The sequence below is a fragment of the Oncorhynchus keta genome, chromosome 28 (assembly GCF_023373465.1).
Source record: "Oncorhynchus keta strain PuntledgeMale-10-30-2019 chromosome 28, Oket_V2, whole genome shotgun sequence".
Lineage (NCBI taxonomy): Eukaryota > Metazoa > Chordata > Actinopteri > Salmoniformes > Salmonidae > Oncorhynchus > Oncorhynchus keta.
This window is the reverse complement of record NC_068448.1, coordinates 49,792,578-49,807,305: the sequence shown is the minus strand read 5'-3', so window position 1 is coordinate 49,807,305 and position 14,728 is coordinate 49,792,578. Positions and strand designations below refer to the sequence as shown.

Here is a 14,728-nt window from a genome sequence, read left to right as displayed (position 1 = left end):
GGTGTTGCGGCTTTGGGAGTTAATTTTGGGACCATTTAGCTTTGTGACCTTTACACTTTATAACTTGCACACACTGAGCTGTGGCTTGAACAGACACCTCCTTGCTGAAGAAGGACTTTAAGCTCACCAACCATATTATTTTATTTTTTTGTACCTTTTTTATAGAACCTTGTTACTTCAAATATCACACTGACTGCCCACTGTATTCCATGTTAAAGATGCAATACTCTGAATGTAATCATAATACATTATATGATACCAATTAATGTACAGGTCATCTTAATGATAACGATGTCAAAATCAGATAATAACAAAGATTGTACAGTGTACTGTATCGATGAAGGATTACTCATTTCCATCACTCCTCATCCAAATGATATTATGGTCATTGTGACCAAACAGTTATTATGGCCAAACAACTATTGTTGTTTCATCAGACCAGAGGACGTTTCTCCAAAAAGTATGATCTTTGTCCCCATTTACAGTTGCAAACTGTAGTCTGGCTTTTTTTATGGCGGTTTTGGAGCAGTGGCTTCTTCCTTGCTGAGCGGCCTTTCAGGTTATGTCGATTTAGGACTTGTTTTACTGTGGTTATAGATACTTTTGTGCCGGTTTCCTCCAGCATCTTCACAGGGTCATTTGCTTTTGTTCTGTGATTGATTTGCACTTTTCGCACCAATGTACATTCATCTCTAGGAGACAGAATGCGTCTCCTTCCTGAGCGATATGACGGCTGTGTGGTCCCATGTTGTTTATACTTGCTTACTATTGTTTGTACAGATGACTGTGGTTCCTTCAGGCGTTTGGAAATTGCTCCCAAGGATGAACCAGACTTGTGGAGGTCTATAATTTTTTTTCTAAGGTCTTAGCTGATTTCTTTTGATTTCCCATGATGTCAAGCAAAGAGGCACTGAGTTTGAAGGTGGGCCTTGAAATACATCCACAGGTACACCTCAAATTATGTCAATTAGCCTATCAGAAGCTTATAAAGCCGTGACATCATTTTCAGGAATTTTCCAAGCTGTTTAAAGGCACAGTCATCTTAGTGTATGTAAACTTCTGACCAATTGGAATTGTGATACCGTGAATTATAAGTGAAATAATCTGTCTGTAAACAATTGTTGGAAAAAATGACTTGTCATTCACAAAGTAGATGTCCTAACCGACTTGCCAAAACTATAATTGTTGACCTAAGTGTATGTACATTTACGACTTCAAGTGTTGTCTGCTGATGATAGTTGCTAACTCTAGCTGGTTAGTGTATTTAAGTGTTGATTCTAGAGCAGACATTTAGCTGGTGTGGACAGGCCATATCAATTTGAGCCTCTTCATTCAGGGCTCAGGGAGATTGTTGTCAGCAAGTTATCAGCCTCTGCCACCTCTGCACAATTCCGCCTATATGCCTGACACACACATACAACGCAAGCACCCTCACACACACACACTCGAAACAAGTGCACTCACGTCAGTGTTTTCCACAAGCACATGAATAGGCCAGCCAAATAGAAAATGTAGCCTGCCAGCCCCCCCACCTCCAAACAAGCTGTATTGTTGAAGGCCATTAATACACTACTGCTAGATTGTATTTTCAGCCAGCAATTATTAGGAAAAAACAATGATAGATTTTTTTTAAACTTTTAGGAAAAACTACATTTGAAACTGCTGACATCAAGCTTCCTTTTAAGAGGCTTTTTTATTTATTTTTTTAGCTATCTGCAATACAGGTATTATTGGGGGCTGCAGGGTAGCCTAGTGGTTAGAGCGTTGGACTAGTAACCGAAAGGTTGCAAGTTCGAATCCCAGAGCTGACAAGGTACAAATCTGTCGTTCTGACCCTGAACAGGCAGTTAACCCACTGTTCCTAGGCCGTCATTGAAAATAAGAATTTGTTCTTAACTGACTTGCCTAGTAAAATAAATGTACAATTAAAAATTGCAGAATGAACCAGGTGTTAAACATGGCCTTTGCTTTACATAAAGCAACAGTTGACTACACCATTGTCAACACTTTGATTAAATCAGTAGAACTGAAGTGCCTTCAGAAAATATTCACACCCCTGGACTTTTTCCATATTTTGTTGCATGACAGCCTGAATTTAAAATGTATCAAATTGAGATACCCCATAATGTCAAAGTGGAATTATGTTTTTGGACATTTTTACAAATAGTGTATCATGCATGTTTTGAAAGACACACAAAAAAGAGAAATAGGTTGCCAGTCGGCCCATGAATCATACTACATTTCTGTCGATAGGTGATAAGCAAGAGGTTCTGTAGTAACATTTTGACTGCTTTCATCTTATTAACCAAAGACCAATAAAAAAAGGATGTTTCACTCAATAGCTTGTCTCTGCTCAGCCGATGTAGCAATGTTGTCGTTTGATGCAGTCTAGTCCATTTGTTTATTCCATCACGCATTCCATAGAATAGAATAATAGTCCCAAAAGGTGAAGAATATACAAATCAAGTACCCATTTTAGAACGTCATCCTCCTCCTTTATGCTGGCAAACCTGCCAACCACTTTGTCAATGTCTCCCGCTCAATACAAAGCAAAAGGGAGGTTGGAAAGTCTGCACACAAATGCACACAAATAGCTCTTGATGAGCTTCGGGCGGCTAAAACTTTGCTTGGCACTGCTGACGGGAATGGTCGATTTTCTACGGAGAATTGTCCGATTTGGATATGCTCGGTGCATGTCGTTAGCAGTGAGGAAATGGTAGGACTGCATCAGTGTTGAGATCCGTGGCTAACTCTGAATACATTGTGCAGGAAGAGAGGAATGCATCCACAACTTCCTCTGGCTTGGAAATGTGAAAGCTCAAGCATATTCCTTTCTGCATCATGGTGCTCAAAGCACTTTGGGTTGAGCCCAGAGAACAGTTGTGCCATTTCTCTAAAGTCGGAAAATCGAATCTCAAACTGCCCCACAAAAACATCAAGTATGTAAGAGTATACACTGAGTATACAAAACATTAACCACACCTGCTCTTTCCATGACAAACTGACCCAGGTGAGTTCAGTTGAAAGCTATGATCCCTTATTGATGTTACTTTTTAAATCCACTTCAATCCATGTCGATGAAGGGTAGAAGACCGGTTCAATAAGGATTTTTAAGTCTTGAGACAATTGAGACGTGGATTGTGTATGTGTGGTATTCGGAGGGTAAATAGGCAACACAAAATATTTAAAAGCCTTTTAATAGGGTATGGTACGTAGTAGGTGCCAGGCGCACCGGTTTGAGTGTGACAAGAACTGCAACGCTGCTGGGTTTTTCACGCTCAACTTCAAAGCACCTTCTGCTTTCCAGAATTGGGTCGCCCTCTGCGTCCCCGTCATGAAACCTCTTCCTCTTGCGGGCTCTCTCTGCAAACTCAGTTGTTGCTTTATTTTGTTAGCCCATCTCTTTCGCAGTGTTCTCCAACTTGTCTTAGGCCTCATCTGTGTGTGTCTGTATAATCTCTGTCATGTAGGTGTCAATTGAATTGATAGTTAGAAAGGATGTACATATTCTTTAGTAAACGGTTCCAAAACACCAATATAAATGTAAACTCAATTGTAGTCATTTTTTTAGAGAAGGCCATTGACTTCAGAGGTCGTCTTTTGGTGTAGTATGGTTATGGTGCTTTACTCAGCGCAGGGCTTCAAGGATCGGGGGCACACTCTGCATAACCCCTTCAGTGGCCTGTTTCCTGGAGGCCCGCTTTGTGTCCGATAGGCTCTTCGGCTTGAGAATGCTCTCTCCAGCTGCATGTTTTCCTGTTCCTCCACAAGTATTTTAAAACTTGGGAGGCTACAAGATAAAAAACAGTACAGGGTCTCCATTCACAGGAGGTTGGTGGCATCTTAATTGATGTGTACGAGCTTGTGGTAATTGCTGGAGCGGAATAAGTGGAATGGTATCAAATACATCAAGGACATTCAGAGACTTGTCCCGAATCCACTCCTGCGTTGTCTTGGCTGTGGGCTTAGTGTCATTGTCCTGTTGGAAGCGGAACCTTCGCTCCAGTCTGAGGTCCTGAGTGCTCTGGAGCAGGTTTTCATCAAATATCTCTCTGTACTTTGCTCCATTCATCTTTATCTCGATACTAGCTAGTCTCCCAGTCCCTGTCGCTGAAGAACATCCCCACAGCATGAGGCTGCCACCACAATGCTTCACCGTTTGGATGATGCCAGTTTTCCTCCTGATGTGACTCTTGGCATTCAGGCCAAATAATTCAATATTGGTTTCATCAGACCAGAGAATCATGCTGATTGATTGTGCCTTGAATTCTAAATAAATCACTGACAGTGTCACCGGCAAAGCACCCCGACACCATCACACTTCCTCCTCCATGCTTCACAGTGGGAACTACACATGCAGAGATCATCCGTTTACCTATTCTGCGTCTCACAAAGACACGGCAGTTGGAAGCAAAAATCTCAAATTTGGACTCATCAGACCAAAGGACATATTTCCACAGGTCTAATGTCCATTGCTCATGTTTCTTGGCCCAAGCAAGTCTCTTATTCTTATTGGTGTCCTTTTGTAGTGGTTTCTATGCAGAAATGTGACCATGAAGGCCTGTTTCACTTCTCTGAACAGTTGATGTTGAGATGTGTCTGTTACTTGAAATCTGGGAAGCATTTATTTAGGCTTCAATTTCAGAGTTTTTTTTTTATCCCAGCCCCCGTCCCTGCAGGAGGCCTTTTGGTATGCAATCATTGTAAATAAGAATTTGTTCTGAACTGAACTGACTTAGCCTAGACTAATAGAAAAGTAATAACTTATCCTCTGCAGCAAAGGTAATTCTGGCTTTTCCTTTCCTGTCCTCATGAGAGCCAGTTTCATCATAGCGCTTGATGGTTTTTGTAACTGCACTTGAAAAAACTTTCAAAGTTGTTAATTTTCCCGGGTGACTCTGAATGTCTTAAAGTAGTAATGGACTGTTGTTTCTCTTTGCTTATTTGAGCTGTTCTTTCCATAATATGGACTTGGTCTTTTAACAGTTAAGGCTATCTTCCGTATACCAACCCTACCTTGTCACAACAGAACTGGTTGGCTCAAATGCATTAACTTCTTCGATATAGGGGGCGCTCTTTTAATTTTTGGATGAAAAACGTTCCTGTTTTAAACAAGATATTTTGTCATGAAAAGATGCTCGACTATGCATATAATTGACAGCTTTGGAAAGAAAACACTCTGACGTTTCCAAAACTGCAAAGATATTGTCTGTGAGTGCCACAGAACTGATGTTACAGGCGAAACCCAGATAAAAATCCAATCAGGAAGTGCCACATTTTTTGAAACCGCCTCATGCCAATGACTCCTTATATGGCTGTGAAGGAGCTAGGAGTCAGCTTACGTTTTCCACGTTTTCCCCAAGGTGTCTGCAGCATTGTGACGTATTTGTAGGCATATCATTGGAAGATTGACCATAATAATCTTTTTGGAAAAAATGAACATTTGCTATCTAACTAAGAGTCTCGTCATTTGAATGTTTTTCTTGTTTTTGTGAAAATTTTGCCTGCTGAATGCTAGGCTTAATGCTATGCTAGGCTATCAATACTCTTACACAAATGCTTATGTAGCTTTGGTTGAAAAGCATATTTTGATCTGAGACGACAAAAATCTGAGACGACAGTGTTGTTAACCTGTTAGTCCTATAGGGGCAGTATTTCATTTTTGGATAAAAAGACGTGCCCGTTTTAAGCGCAATATTTTGTCACGAAAAGATGCTCGACTATGCTTGGAATTGATAGTTTTGGAAAGAAGACACTCTGACGTTTCCAGAACTGCAAAGATTTTCACTGTGAGTGCCATAGAACAAAATCTACAGGCAAAACCAAGATGTTTGAGTGACCAGGAAATCAACAGGATTTCTGGAGGCACGTTTTCCATGATCGCCTTATATGGCTGTGAATGCGACAGGAATGAACGGACACTTCCTATCGTTTCCCCCAGGTGTCTGCAGCATTGTGACGTATTTGTAGGCATATCATTGGAAGATTGACCATAAGAGCCTACAATTACCAAGTGTCCCGCACGGTGTCTGCGTGGAAATTGGTGCGCAAAAGTCAGGTACCAGTATTTTTCCATCCGAATCAGAGAAGAATGCACGCTTCCAGGGACGGCATTTCAATGAAGAGATATATGACAAAACACCTTGAGGATTGATTCAAACAACGTTTTCCATGTTTCAGTCGATATTATGGAGTTAATTCGGAAAAAGTTCGATGTTTAGGTGACTGAATTTTCGGTTAGTTTCGGTAGCCAAATGCATAGTAACAAAACGGAACGTTGTGTCCTACACAAGCATCTTTCAGGAAAAACTGGACATCTGCTATGTAACTGAGAGTCTCCTCATTGAAACATCTGAAGTTCTTCAAAGGTAAATTATTTTATTTGATCCCTTTGCTGGTTTTTGTGAATGTTGCGTGCTAAATGCTAACGCTAAATGCTAAGCTAGCTATCACCACTCTTACACAAATTATTGATTTTCTCTGGTTCTAAAGCATATTTTGAAAATCTGAGACGACAGGATTGTTAAGAAAAGGATAAGCTTGAGGGCAGGCATATTTATTTCATTTCATTTGCAATTTTTAGAAATCGCTAATGTTGCGTTATGGTAATGAGCTTGAGGCTGTAGTCACGATCCCGCATGCGGGATGGGGCGGCCTAAGAGCTAAGCTTGTGTTTGAATATATTTATTTCATTTAATTTGCGATTTTCATGAATAGGAAACGTTGCGTTATGGTAATGAGCTTGAGGCTATGATTACGCTCCCGGATACGGGATTGCTCGTCGCTAGAGGTTAAGAAGGAAATAAATTCCACAAATGAACTTTTAACAAGGCACACCTGTGAATTTAAATGCATTCCAGGTCATTACCTCATTAAGCTGGTTGAGAGAATGCCAAACGCGTGCAAAGCCGTCATCAAGAAAAAAGGGTGGCTACTTTGAAGAATCTTAAATATACTTCTTCTTGTTTTTTTGGTTACTACATGATTCCATACAGTATGTGCTATTTCTTAGTTTTGATGTCTTCACTATAATTCTACAATGTAGAAAATAGTAAAAATATAAACCCTTGAATGAGTAGGTGTGTCTAAACTTTTGACAGGTACTGTATGTACACACAAAAAAAACATCCTATTGGCATGTACACCTACCTATTCTATAGACACCCAACGCATTCATAAACCAAGCATTTTTAGTAAATGCTCATCGATCAAACAAATATATGAGAACGTGTAGGGGGGAAAAAGGGATTATTTACTTTGTTTTGATTTCTGTCACAGAACTCAGCCTGTCAGTGTGTAACATACCGTACTGTACAAGCAGCAGCAAAATCCTTTTAATTCATTCTTGCAATGAGAAAGTTAGTGTATTTAAGGCTGGATCTGCGAGGTTCTGGGACTAAGCTATTTTAGGTCTTATTCAAAGCTCTGTAGGGAGATGTGATGTGAATCAAGTGGTGCCCCTCACCATGAATTATGCAGTGTTTGTGGACTTTCTTCTGCTACCCTGCTCTCCTCTCTCTCGCTTTCACTCGAACACACTTTTTCCTTCTCACAGATCCCTCCTTCCCCCTACACACATTGACACGCTGTCTCTCACACACACTGACTCCTTCCCTCCTCACCCTCTCTCTCTCTCTCTCTCCCTCTGACACTGCTGAATACTGACTAGATTTGTAGATGTGCTACGTGGGGGTTGGAATCAGAAGCAGGTCATGTGTTGTGTGGACGAGGCGATTCTCTCCCTACCATTAACCAAAAGGAAGGGGAGACCGACTGACGAGTAGACTATTTATTTCATGGGCCCCCATTTGAGACTTTGTGTGTGTGTGTGTGTGTGTTTTGATGGAGTTTATTTGTATGTTCTTGCATACACCTAGTGAATTATGCACATTTGTGGGACTCACCTTGTATAACCTACGATTTAGACTTGTAAAACACAAGCCTTAAACTGGCAAAAGCTTTCCGGATTAAGAACCGTAATCCACTTTGCTGCAATGCCCTGCAATGCAACATCCTTTGTCCTTAGTCTCTCATTATGTGTGTGTGTGTGTGTGTGTGTCCTTAGTCTCAGTGTATGTGCGTGCGTGTCTATTTCACCATATTGTGCCAGTGAGAGGGAGGTGGAAGAAAAAACTCAGTTCTCCTCAGCTCATGAAAAATAACTGGGAAGGGGCAAATATTTGAGCGGCGCCAATAGAGCTGCACTGTTAGCCCAGAAATAAATACAACTCAACCCTCCCAGGTGCTTCGATTCAGTCTTCTCTGCTGAAGCAAACCTGCCTGGCAAATGTTCACAAGGGGAAAGAACGAGCAAGAGAAAGGAAGAGCGACACAGGGTTGATTTTTAAATGAATTTGTTCTCATATAAATCACTGCTTGTCTGCAGTCCATTATTATAGCTGTGTGCTCATAAATTTTACGTGACGTGTATATTTTAGATGAGGTCGCATTGTGTCGACATCTAGCCTCTTGCCAGGGTGTTCAGCCTTTAATTTGTTTGCCTCACGTAACCTCAAACACAGAGACAGTATTTAATGTAGAAGGCCATAAAGTTAATTTGAGCACCAATCCAATCCCACGTGAATACATTCTGTCCAGCGTCTTTTTTTCTTCTTCTTTGGCCTTCTAAACTAAATTCTCAACCCTCTAGGCATTTTCAGTTGTATTATGGTTGGGCGTAGGTTTTATATCAGACCAACTGAAGGATTGCACAAATTTTCAAGATGTTCTTTAGACGTTGCCCTACTATAATTTCAAGACAAATTTGTGATATAGGTCAAATCCACAAACACTGAGACCAGATTTTTTTCACTTTAAAATGTACAGGTAGCTGCCATAATAAAGGAAAAACCAACATAAAGTGTCTTTAATAGGACAGTAGGCCACCACGAGCCAGAACAGCTTCAATGCGCCATGGAATATATTCTACAAGTGTCTGGATCTCTTGGCGGGATGTATTTTGTATTTATTATGGATCCCCATTAGCTGCTACCAAGACGGCAGCTACTCTTCCTGGGGTCCAGCAAAATTAAGGCAGTTATACATAAAAAATTAAAAAAAACATTACAATACATTCACAACAGATTTCACAACATATTAAGTGCGTGCCCTCAGGCCCCTAATACCACATATCTACAACACACAATCCATGTGTACGTGTGTGTGCGTACAGTGTCTATGTTATCATGCGTTTTGTATGTGTCTGTGCCTATATTTGTGTTGCTTCACAGTCCCCCCCCTGATCCATAAGGTTTATTTATATGTTTTTTTTAATCTAATTTTACTGCTGGCATGAGTTACTTGCTGTGGAATGGAGTTCCATGTTGTCATGGCTCTATGTAGTACTACTCCCATAGTCTGTTCTGGACTTGGGGACTGTGAAGAGTCCTCTGGTGGCATGTTTTGTGGGGTATGCATTGGTGTCCGAGCTGTGTGCTAGTAACTCAAACAGACAGCTTGGCACATTGAACATGTCATTACCTCTCACAAATACAAGTAGTGATGAAGTCAATCTCTCCTCCACTGTGTGCCAGATGACTGAACAGTAGTCCAGGTGTGACATAACTAAGGCCTTTAGGACCTGTCTTGTTGATAGTGCTGTTAAGAATGCAGACAAGCGCTTTATTATGGACAGACTTCTCCCCATCCTAGCTACTGTTGTATCAATATGTTTTGACCATGACAGTTTTACAATCCAGGGCTACTCCAAGCAGTTTAGTCTCCTCAACTTGCTCGATTTCCACATTGAAATACATCGTATTTAGTTGAGGTTTAGGGTTTAGTGAAAGATTTTTTTCCCAAATACAATGCTTTTAGTTTTTAAATATTAAAGATGAACTTATTCCTTGCCCCCCATTCTGAAACTAACTGCAGCTCTTTAAGTGTTGCAGTCATTTCAGTCGCTGTGGTAGCTGACGTGTATAGTGTTGAGTGGGATGTCATTAGTAAAGATTGAAAAAAGTAAGGGGCCTTGACAGTTGAATGGGTTATTCCTGATTCTTACCTGGATTTTGTTGGAGAGGCTTCCATTAATGAACACACTCTGTGTTCTGTTAGTTAGGTAACTCTTTATCCACAATATATTAGGGGGTGTAAAGCCATAACACATCCGTTTTTCCAGTAGTGGACTATTATCGATAATGTCAAAAGCCGCACTGAAGTATTACAAAACAGCCCCCGCAATATTTTTTATCATCAATTTCTCTCAGCAAATAATCAGTCATTTGTGTAAGTGCTGTGCTTGTTGAATGTCCTTCCCTATAGGCGTGCTGAAAGTCTTATTGATTTGTTTACTGTAAAATTGCATTGTATCTGGACAAACACCATTTTTTCCTAAAGTTTACAAAGGGTTGGTAACAGGCTGATTGGTCGGCTATTTGAGCCAGTAAACGGGGCTTTACTATCCTTAGGTAGGGGAATAACTTTTGCTTCCCTCCAGGCCTGAGGGCACACACTTTCGAGTAGGCTTAAATTGAAGATTTGGCAAATAGGAGTGGCAATATCGTCTGCTATTATCTTCAGTAATCTTCCATCCAAGTTTTCAGACCCCGGTGGCTTGTCATTGTTGATAGAAAGCAATCATTTGTTCACCTCTTCCACACTTAGTTTTCAGAATTCAAAATTACAATGCTTGTCTTTTCATAATTTGGTGAGATATACTTGGATGGGTAGTGTCAACGTTGCTGGCATGTCATGCCGAAGTTTGCTAATCTTGCCAATTAATTTTTTTTTTTTAAGTAGTTGGCAAAATCTGTGGGTTTTGTGATGAATGAGCCTTCTGATTCAATGAATGATGGAGCGGACTCTTCACGACTGTCTTGGTGTGTTTGGACCATGATAGTTTGGTGATGTGGACACGAAGGAACTTGAGTCTCGACACAGCTCAACTACAGGCCCGTCAAATGTTTTTCCATAGTCCACGATCAGCTCCATTGTCTTGCTCACATTGAGGGAGAGTGTTGTCCTGACACCACACTGCCAGGTCTCTGACCTCCTCCCTAAAGGCTTTCTCATCGTTGTCAGTGATCAGGTCTAGCACTGTTATCTCATCTGCAAACTTAATGATGGTTTTGGAGTCGTGCTTTGCCACGCAATCGTGGGTGAACAGGGAGTACAGGAGTGGACTACGCACCCCAACAACATTGTTGAGGATCAACGTGGCAGGTGTATTACCACTTGGGGGCAGCCCGTCAGGAAGTCCAAGATTCAGTTGCAGAGTTAGGTGTTTAGTCCCAGGGTCCTTAGCTAGTGATGAGCTTTGTGGGCATTATGGTGTTGAACGCTGAGGTGTAGTCAATGAACAGCATTCTCACATAGGTATTGCTTTCGTCCTGGTGGAAATGGGCAGTTTGGAGTGCGATTGAGATTGCGTCATCTGTGGATCTGTTGGCGCGGAATGCAAATTGGAGTGGGTCTAGGGTTTCCAACGTAATGGTGTTGTGAGCCATGACCAGCCTTTCAATGCATTTCATGGCTACCGACGTGAGTGCTACGGGGCAGTAATCATTTAGGCAGGTTACCTTCACTCTTTGGCACAGGGACTATGGTGGTCTGTTTGAAACATGTAGATATTAGAGACACGGTCAGGGAGAGGTTGAAAATGTCAGTGAAGACACTTACCTCTTGGTCCATGCATGCCATCTGGCACCACGGCTTTATAGGTCTTGCTCACATCGGCTACGGAGAATGTGATCACACAGTTGCCCGGAACAGCTGGTGTGCTCTTATGCATGCTTTAATGTTGCTTGCTTTGAATTGAGCATTAAAAGGCATTTAGCTCATCTGGTAGGCTCACATCACTGGGCAGCTCGTGGCTGGGTTTCCCTTTGTAGTCCGAAATAGTTTGCAAGCCCTGCCACATCCTACGAGCGTCAGCCGGTGTAGTAGGATTCAATCTTAATCCTGTATTGACGCTTTACCTGTTTGATGGTTCGTTTGAGGGCATAGCGGGACTTCTTATAAGTGTCCGGATTAGTGTCCCATTCCTTGAAAGTGTCAGCTCTAGCCTTTAGCTCGATGAGGATATTGCCTATAATCCAGGGCTTCTGGTTGGGATATGTACGTACATCCCAGCATTTATATACGCGACCCTATAGCATGATAGGTTGTTAATTGTTTAATTAACTCAGGAACCACACCGGTATGGAAAGGCCTGCTTTCAATATACTTTGTATCCTTCATTTACTCAAGTGTTTCAATTATATTGTCATGTAATGTTTTTGTAAAGTGTTCTGTGGAAATTGTTAAGTAGTCATTGTGCATGGATTTTTACTTTGTAACCATTTGGTTATTTAATTTAGTAACCATTTTGTTTTGTTTGACATACATTTTAAAGTGAGAAATTGGAGTCCCTGTGTCACTTTGTTGCTATGGAATTGAAAGGCTGTCGGAACTGACACATGTCCCTGTCTTCTATAGGTCCATGGAGCAGGTACCATGAGGCTGCACTGCAGGATCCTTCCCCTCTTCCTCCCTATCCTCAAGCCCCTAGCACACCATAGGCCGCTCTGCTGCCTCCCAGCCAATGGCAGGCCAACCACAGCCCCCAGACTCTTCCCCTCCCCCTGTCACCTGACCACTGATGTCCCCTCCTCTCAGCCCCTGGTTGGCCAAGATACAACTGTCAAAGTTATGGGCTACTCCTACCCTCGTGATGACTTTACCAACGTGACCAGCAAGATCCTGGCCAAGGTGGGCTGCAACCTGCACAACCAAGCCCACCATCCTATCTGGCTCATCAAAGAGCGAATCAAAGCCCACTTCTACCGTGCCTACATCATGCGCTCTGGCAACCCGCTTTTCTCGGTCCATGACAACCTCAGTCCGGTGGTGACAACGGAGCAGAACTTTGACAGCCTGCTCATCCCGCCCGACCACCCCAGCCGGAAGCGAGGCGACAACTACTACCTCAACCGGGGCACCATGCTGCGAGCTCACACGTCCGCCCACCAGAGGGAGCTGGTGTGCTCGGGGCTGGACGCCTTCCTGCTGGCGGGTGACGTGTACCGAAGGGACGAGATCGACGCCAGCCACTACCCTGTGTTCCATCAGATGGAGGGGGTACGCCTCTTCTCCAACCACGAGGTCAGTATAAATGGTTGTGGAGTTAAAGTACTAAACTCAGCACTGCCATGAGAAGCTCCAGTGTTATTGATTAGCTTCTGCTCCTAACCACAAGGTCAAGGCCTTCTCTGTAGTGTCCCAACAAGGTCAAAGAGTAGGACTCACAAAGTATGATGAATACAGTGGGCCCTTGTTACACAGCGGCAAGATCTTCTGTTTTATCGATTTTAAATATGCTGTGTTGAGTGCTGTAAAGACATTGATAAGTCATCTTAGATTCACATACAGTAACTCACCTTTTTACCCCCAAGTTGTTTGCCAAGGTGTCGAGTGGAGAGGACCTGTCTCTCTTCGAGAGCGGGGGGCACCGGACCCCTCAGAAGCAGGAGACACACACTCTGGAGGCGGTTAAGCTTGTGGAGTTTGATCTGAAACAGACCCTCGACCGTATGGTCAGACACCTGTTTGGAGAAGGTAAACAACATTCCAAGTTCAAGTTTGTTGATAGGGACATCTTACCTTCCGATGGGTCTTGAGAAAGAGAGAAGAAATGCAATTAAAATTCTCCCATAGTCCTTTAATGCCAGTGGTCTCTAGAAAGGACGTTTTTTTTATACTTTTGGGATCAGTCCCTCGCCTTTTTGTCTCAACCTGTCCTTTCTTCTCCTCCATCTACCTTCTCACATTATCCTCTCGTCTCTGTGCCAGAGCTGGAGATCCGCTGGGTGGAGTGTTACTTCCCCTTTACCCATCCCTCCTTTGAGATGGAGGTGCGTTTCCAGGAGGACTGGCTGGAGGTGTTGGGCTGTGGAGTAATGGAGCAGGAGCTGGTGCACTCTGGTAAGCACATCTGTTGACAGACACACACACACGTAAACACTCACACACAAACGCATGAACACAGACACACCCTCATTCACTCTTCCCAAACACACATGCACTTACTGTATACATGAACACAAACATGCTTTCACAAGAAAATGCACTTTCATAGACATACACACTTGGGCAAATACAAACGTATGCTTGCATACACTCACACATACAAATACAGTGCATTCGGAAAGTATTCAGACCCCTTCTCCCTTTTTCCACATTTTGTTACGTTACAGCCTTATTCTAAAATGGATTAAATAGTTATTTTTCCCTCACCAATCTACACCAATACACCATAATGACAAAGCAAAGACACGTTTTTAGACATTTTTGCAAATGTATTGAAAATAAGAAACAGATACCTTATTTACATACAGTACTAGTCAAAGTTTGGATACCTGCTCATTTTCTTTATTTTATACTATTTTCTACATTGTAGAATAATAGTGAAGACATCAAAGACATCAGTTGTGTTGTGACAAAGTAGGGTTGGTATACAGAAGATATCCCTATTTGGTAAAAGACCAAGTCTATATTATAGCAAGAACAGCTCAAATAAGCAAAGAGAAACGACAGTCCATCATTACTTCAAGACATGAAGGTCAGTCAATGCGGAACATTTCAAGAACTTTGAACGTTTCTTCAAGTGCAGTCGCAAAAACCATCAAGAGCTATGATGAAACTGGCTCTCATGAGGACCGCCACAGGAAAGGAAGACCCAGAGTTACCTCAGCTGCAAAGGATACGGTCATTAGAGTTACAGCCTCAGAAATTGCAGCCCAAATAAATG

At 42.2% G+C, this 14,728-nt stretch overlaps 1 protein-coding gene across 3 annotated transcripts in view; it reads left to right on the top strand.

Annotated features, from left to right (window-relative positions):
- The window catches only part of LOC118361543 (phenylalanine--tRNA ligase, mitochondrial-like), a 118,814-nt gene that overhangs the window by 18,677 nt on the left and 85,409 nt on the right, over positions 1 to 14,728 (top strand). For all 3 annotated transcript variants that reach the window (XM_035741556.1, XM_052483236.1, XM_035741557.1), the window contains 3 exons: positions 12,418 to 13,083; positions 13,374 to 13,536; positions 13,771 to 13,902. In XM_035741556.1, coding sequence (XP_035597449.1) covers positions 12,418 to 13,083; positions 13,374 to 13,536; positions 13,771 to 13,902 — 961 coding nt within the window. The remainder of the gene's footprint in view (positions 1 to 12,417; positions 13,084 to 13,373; positions 13,537 to 13,770; positions 13,903 to 14,728) is intronic.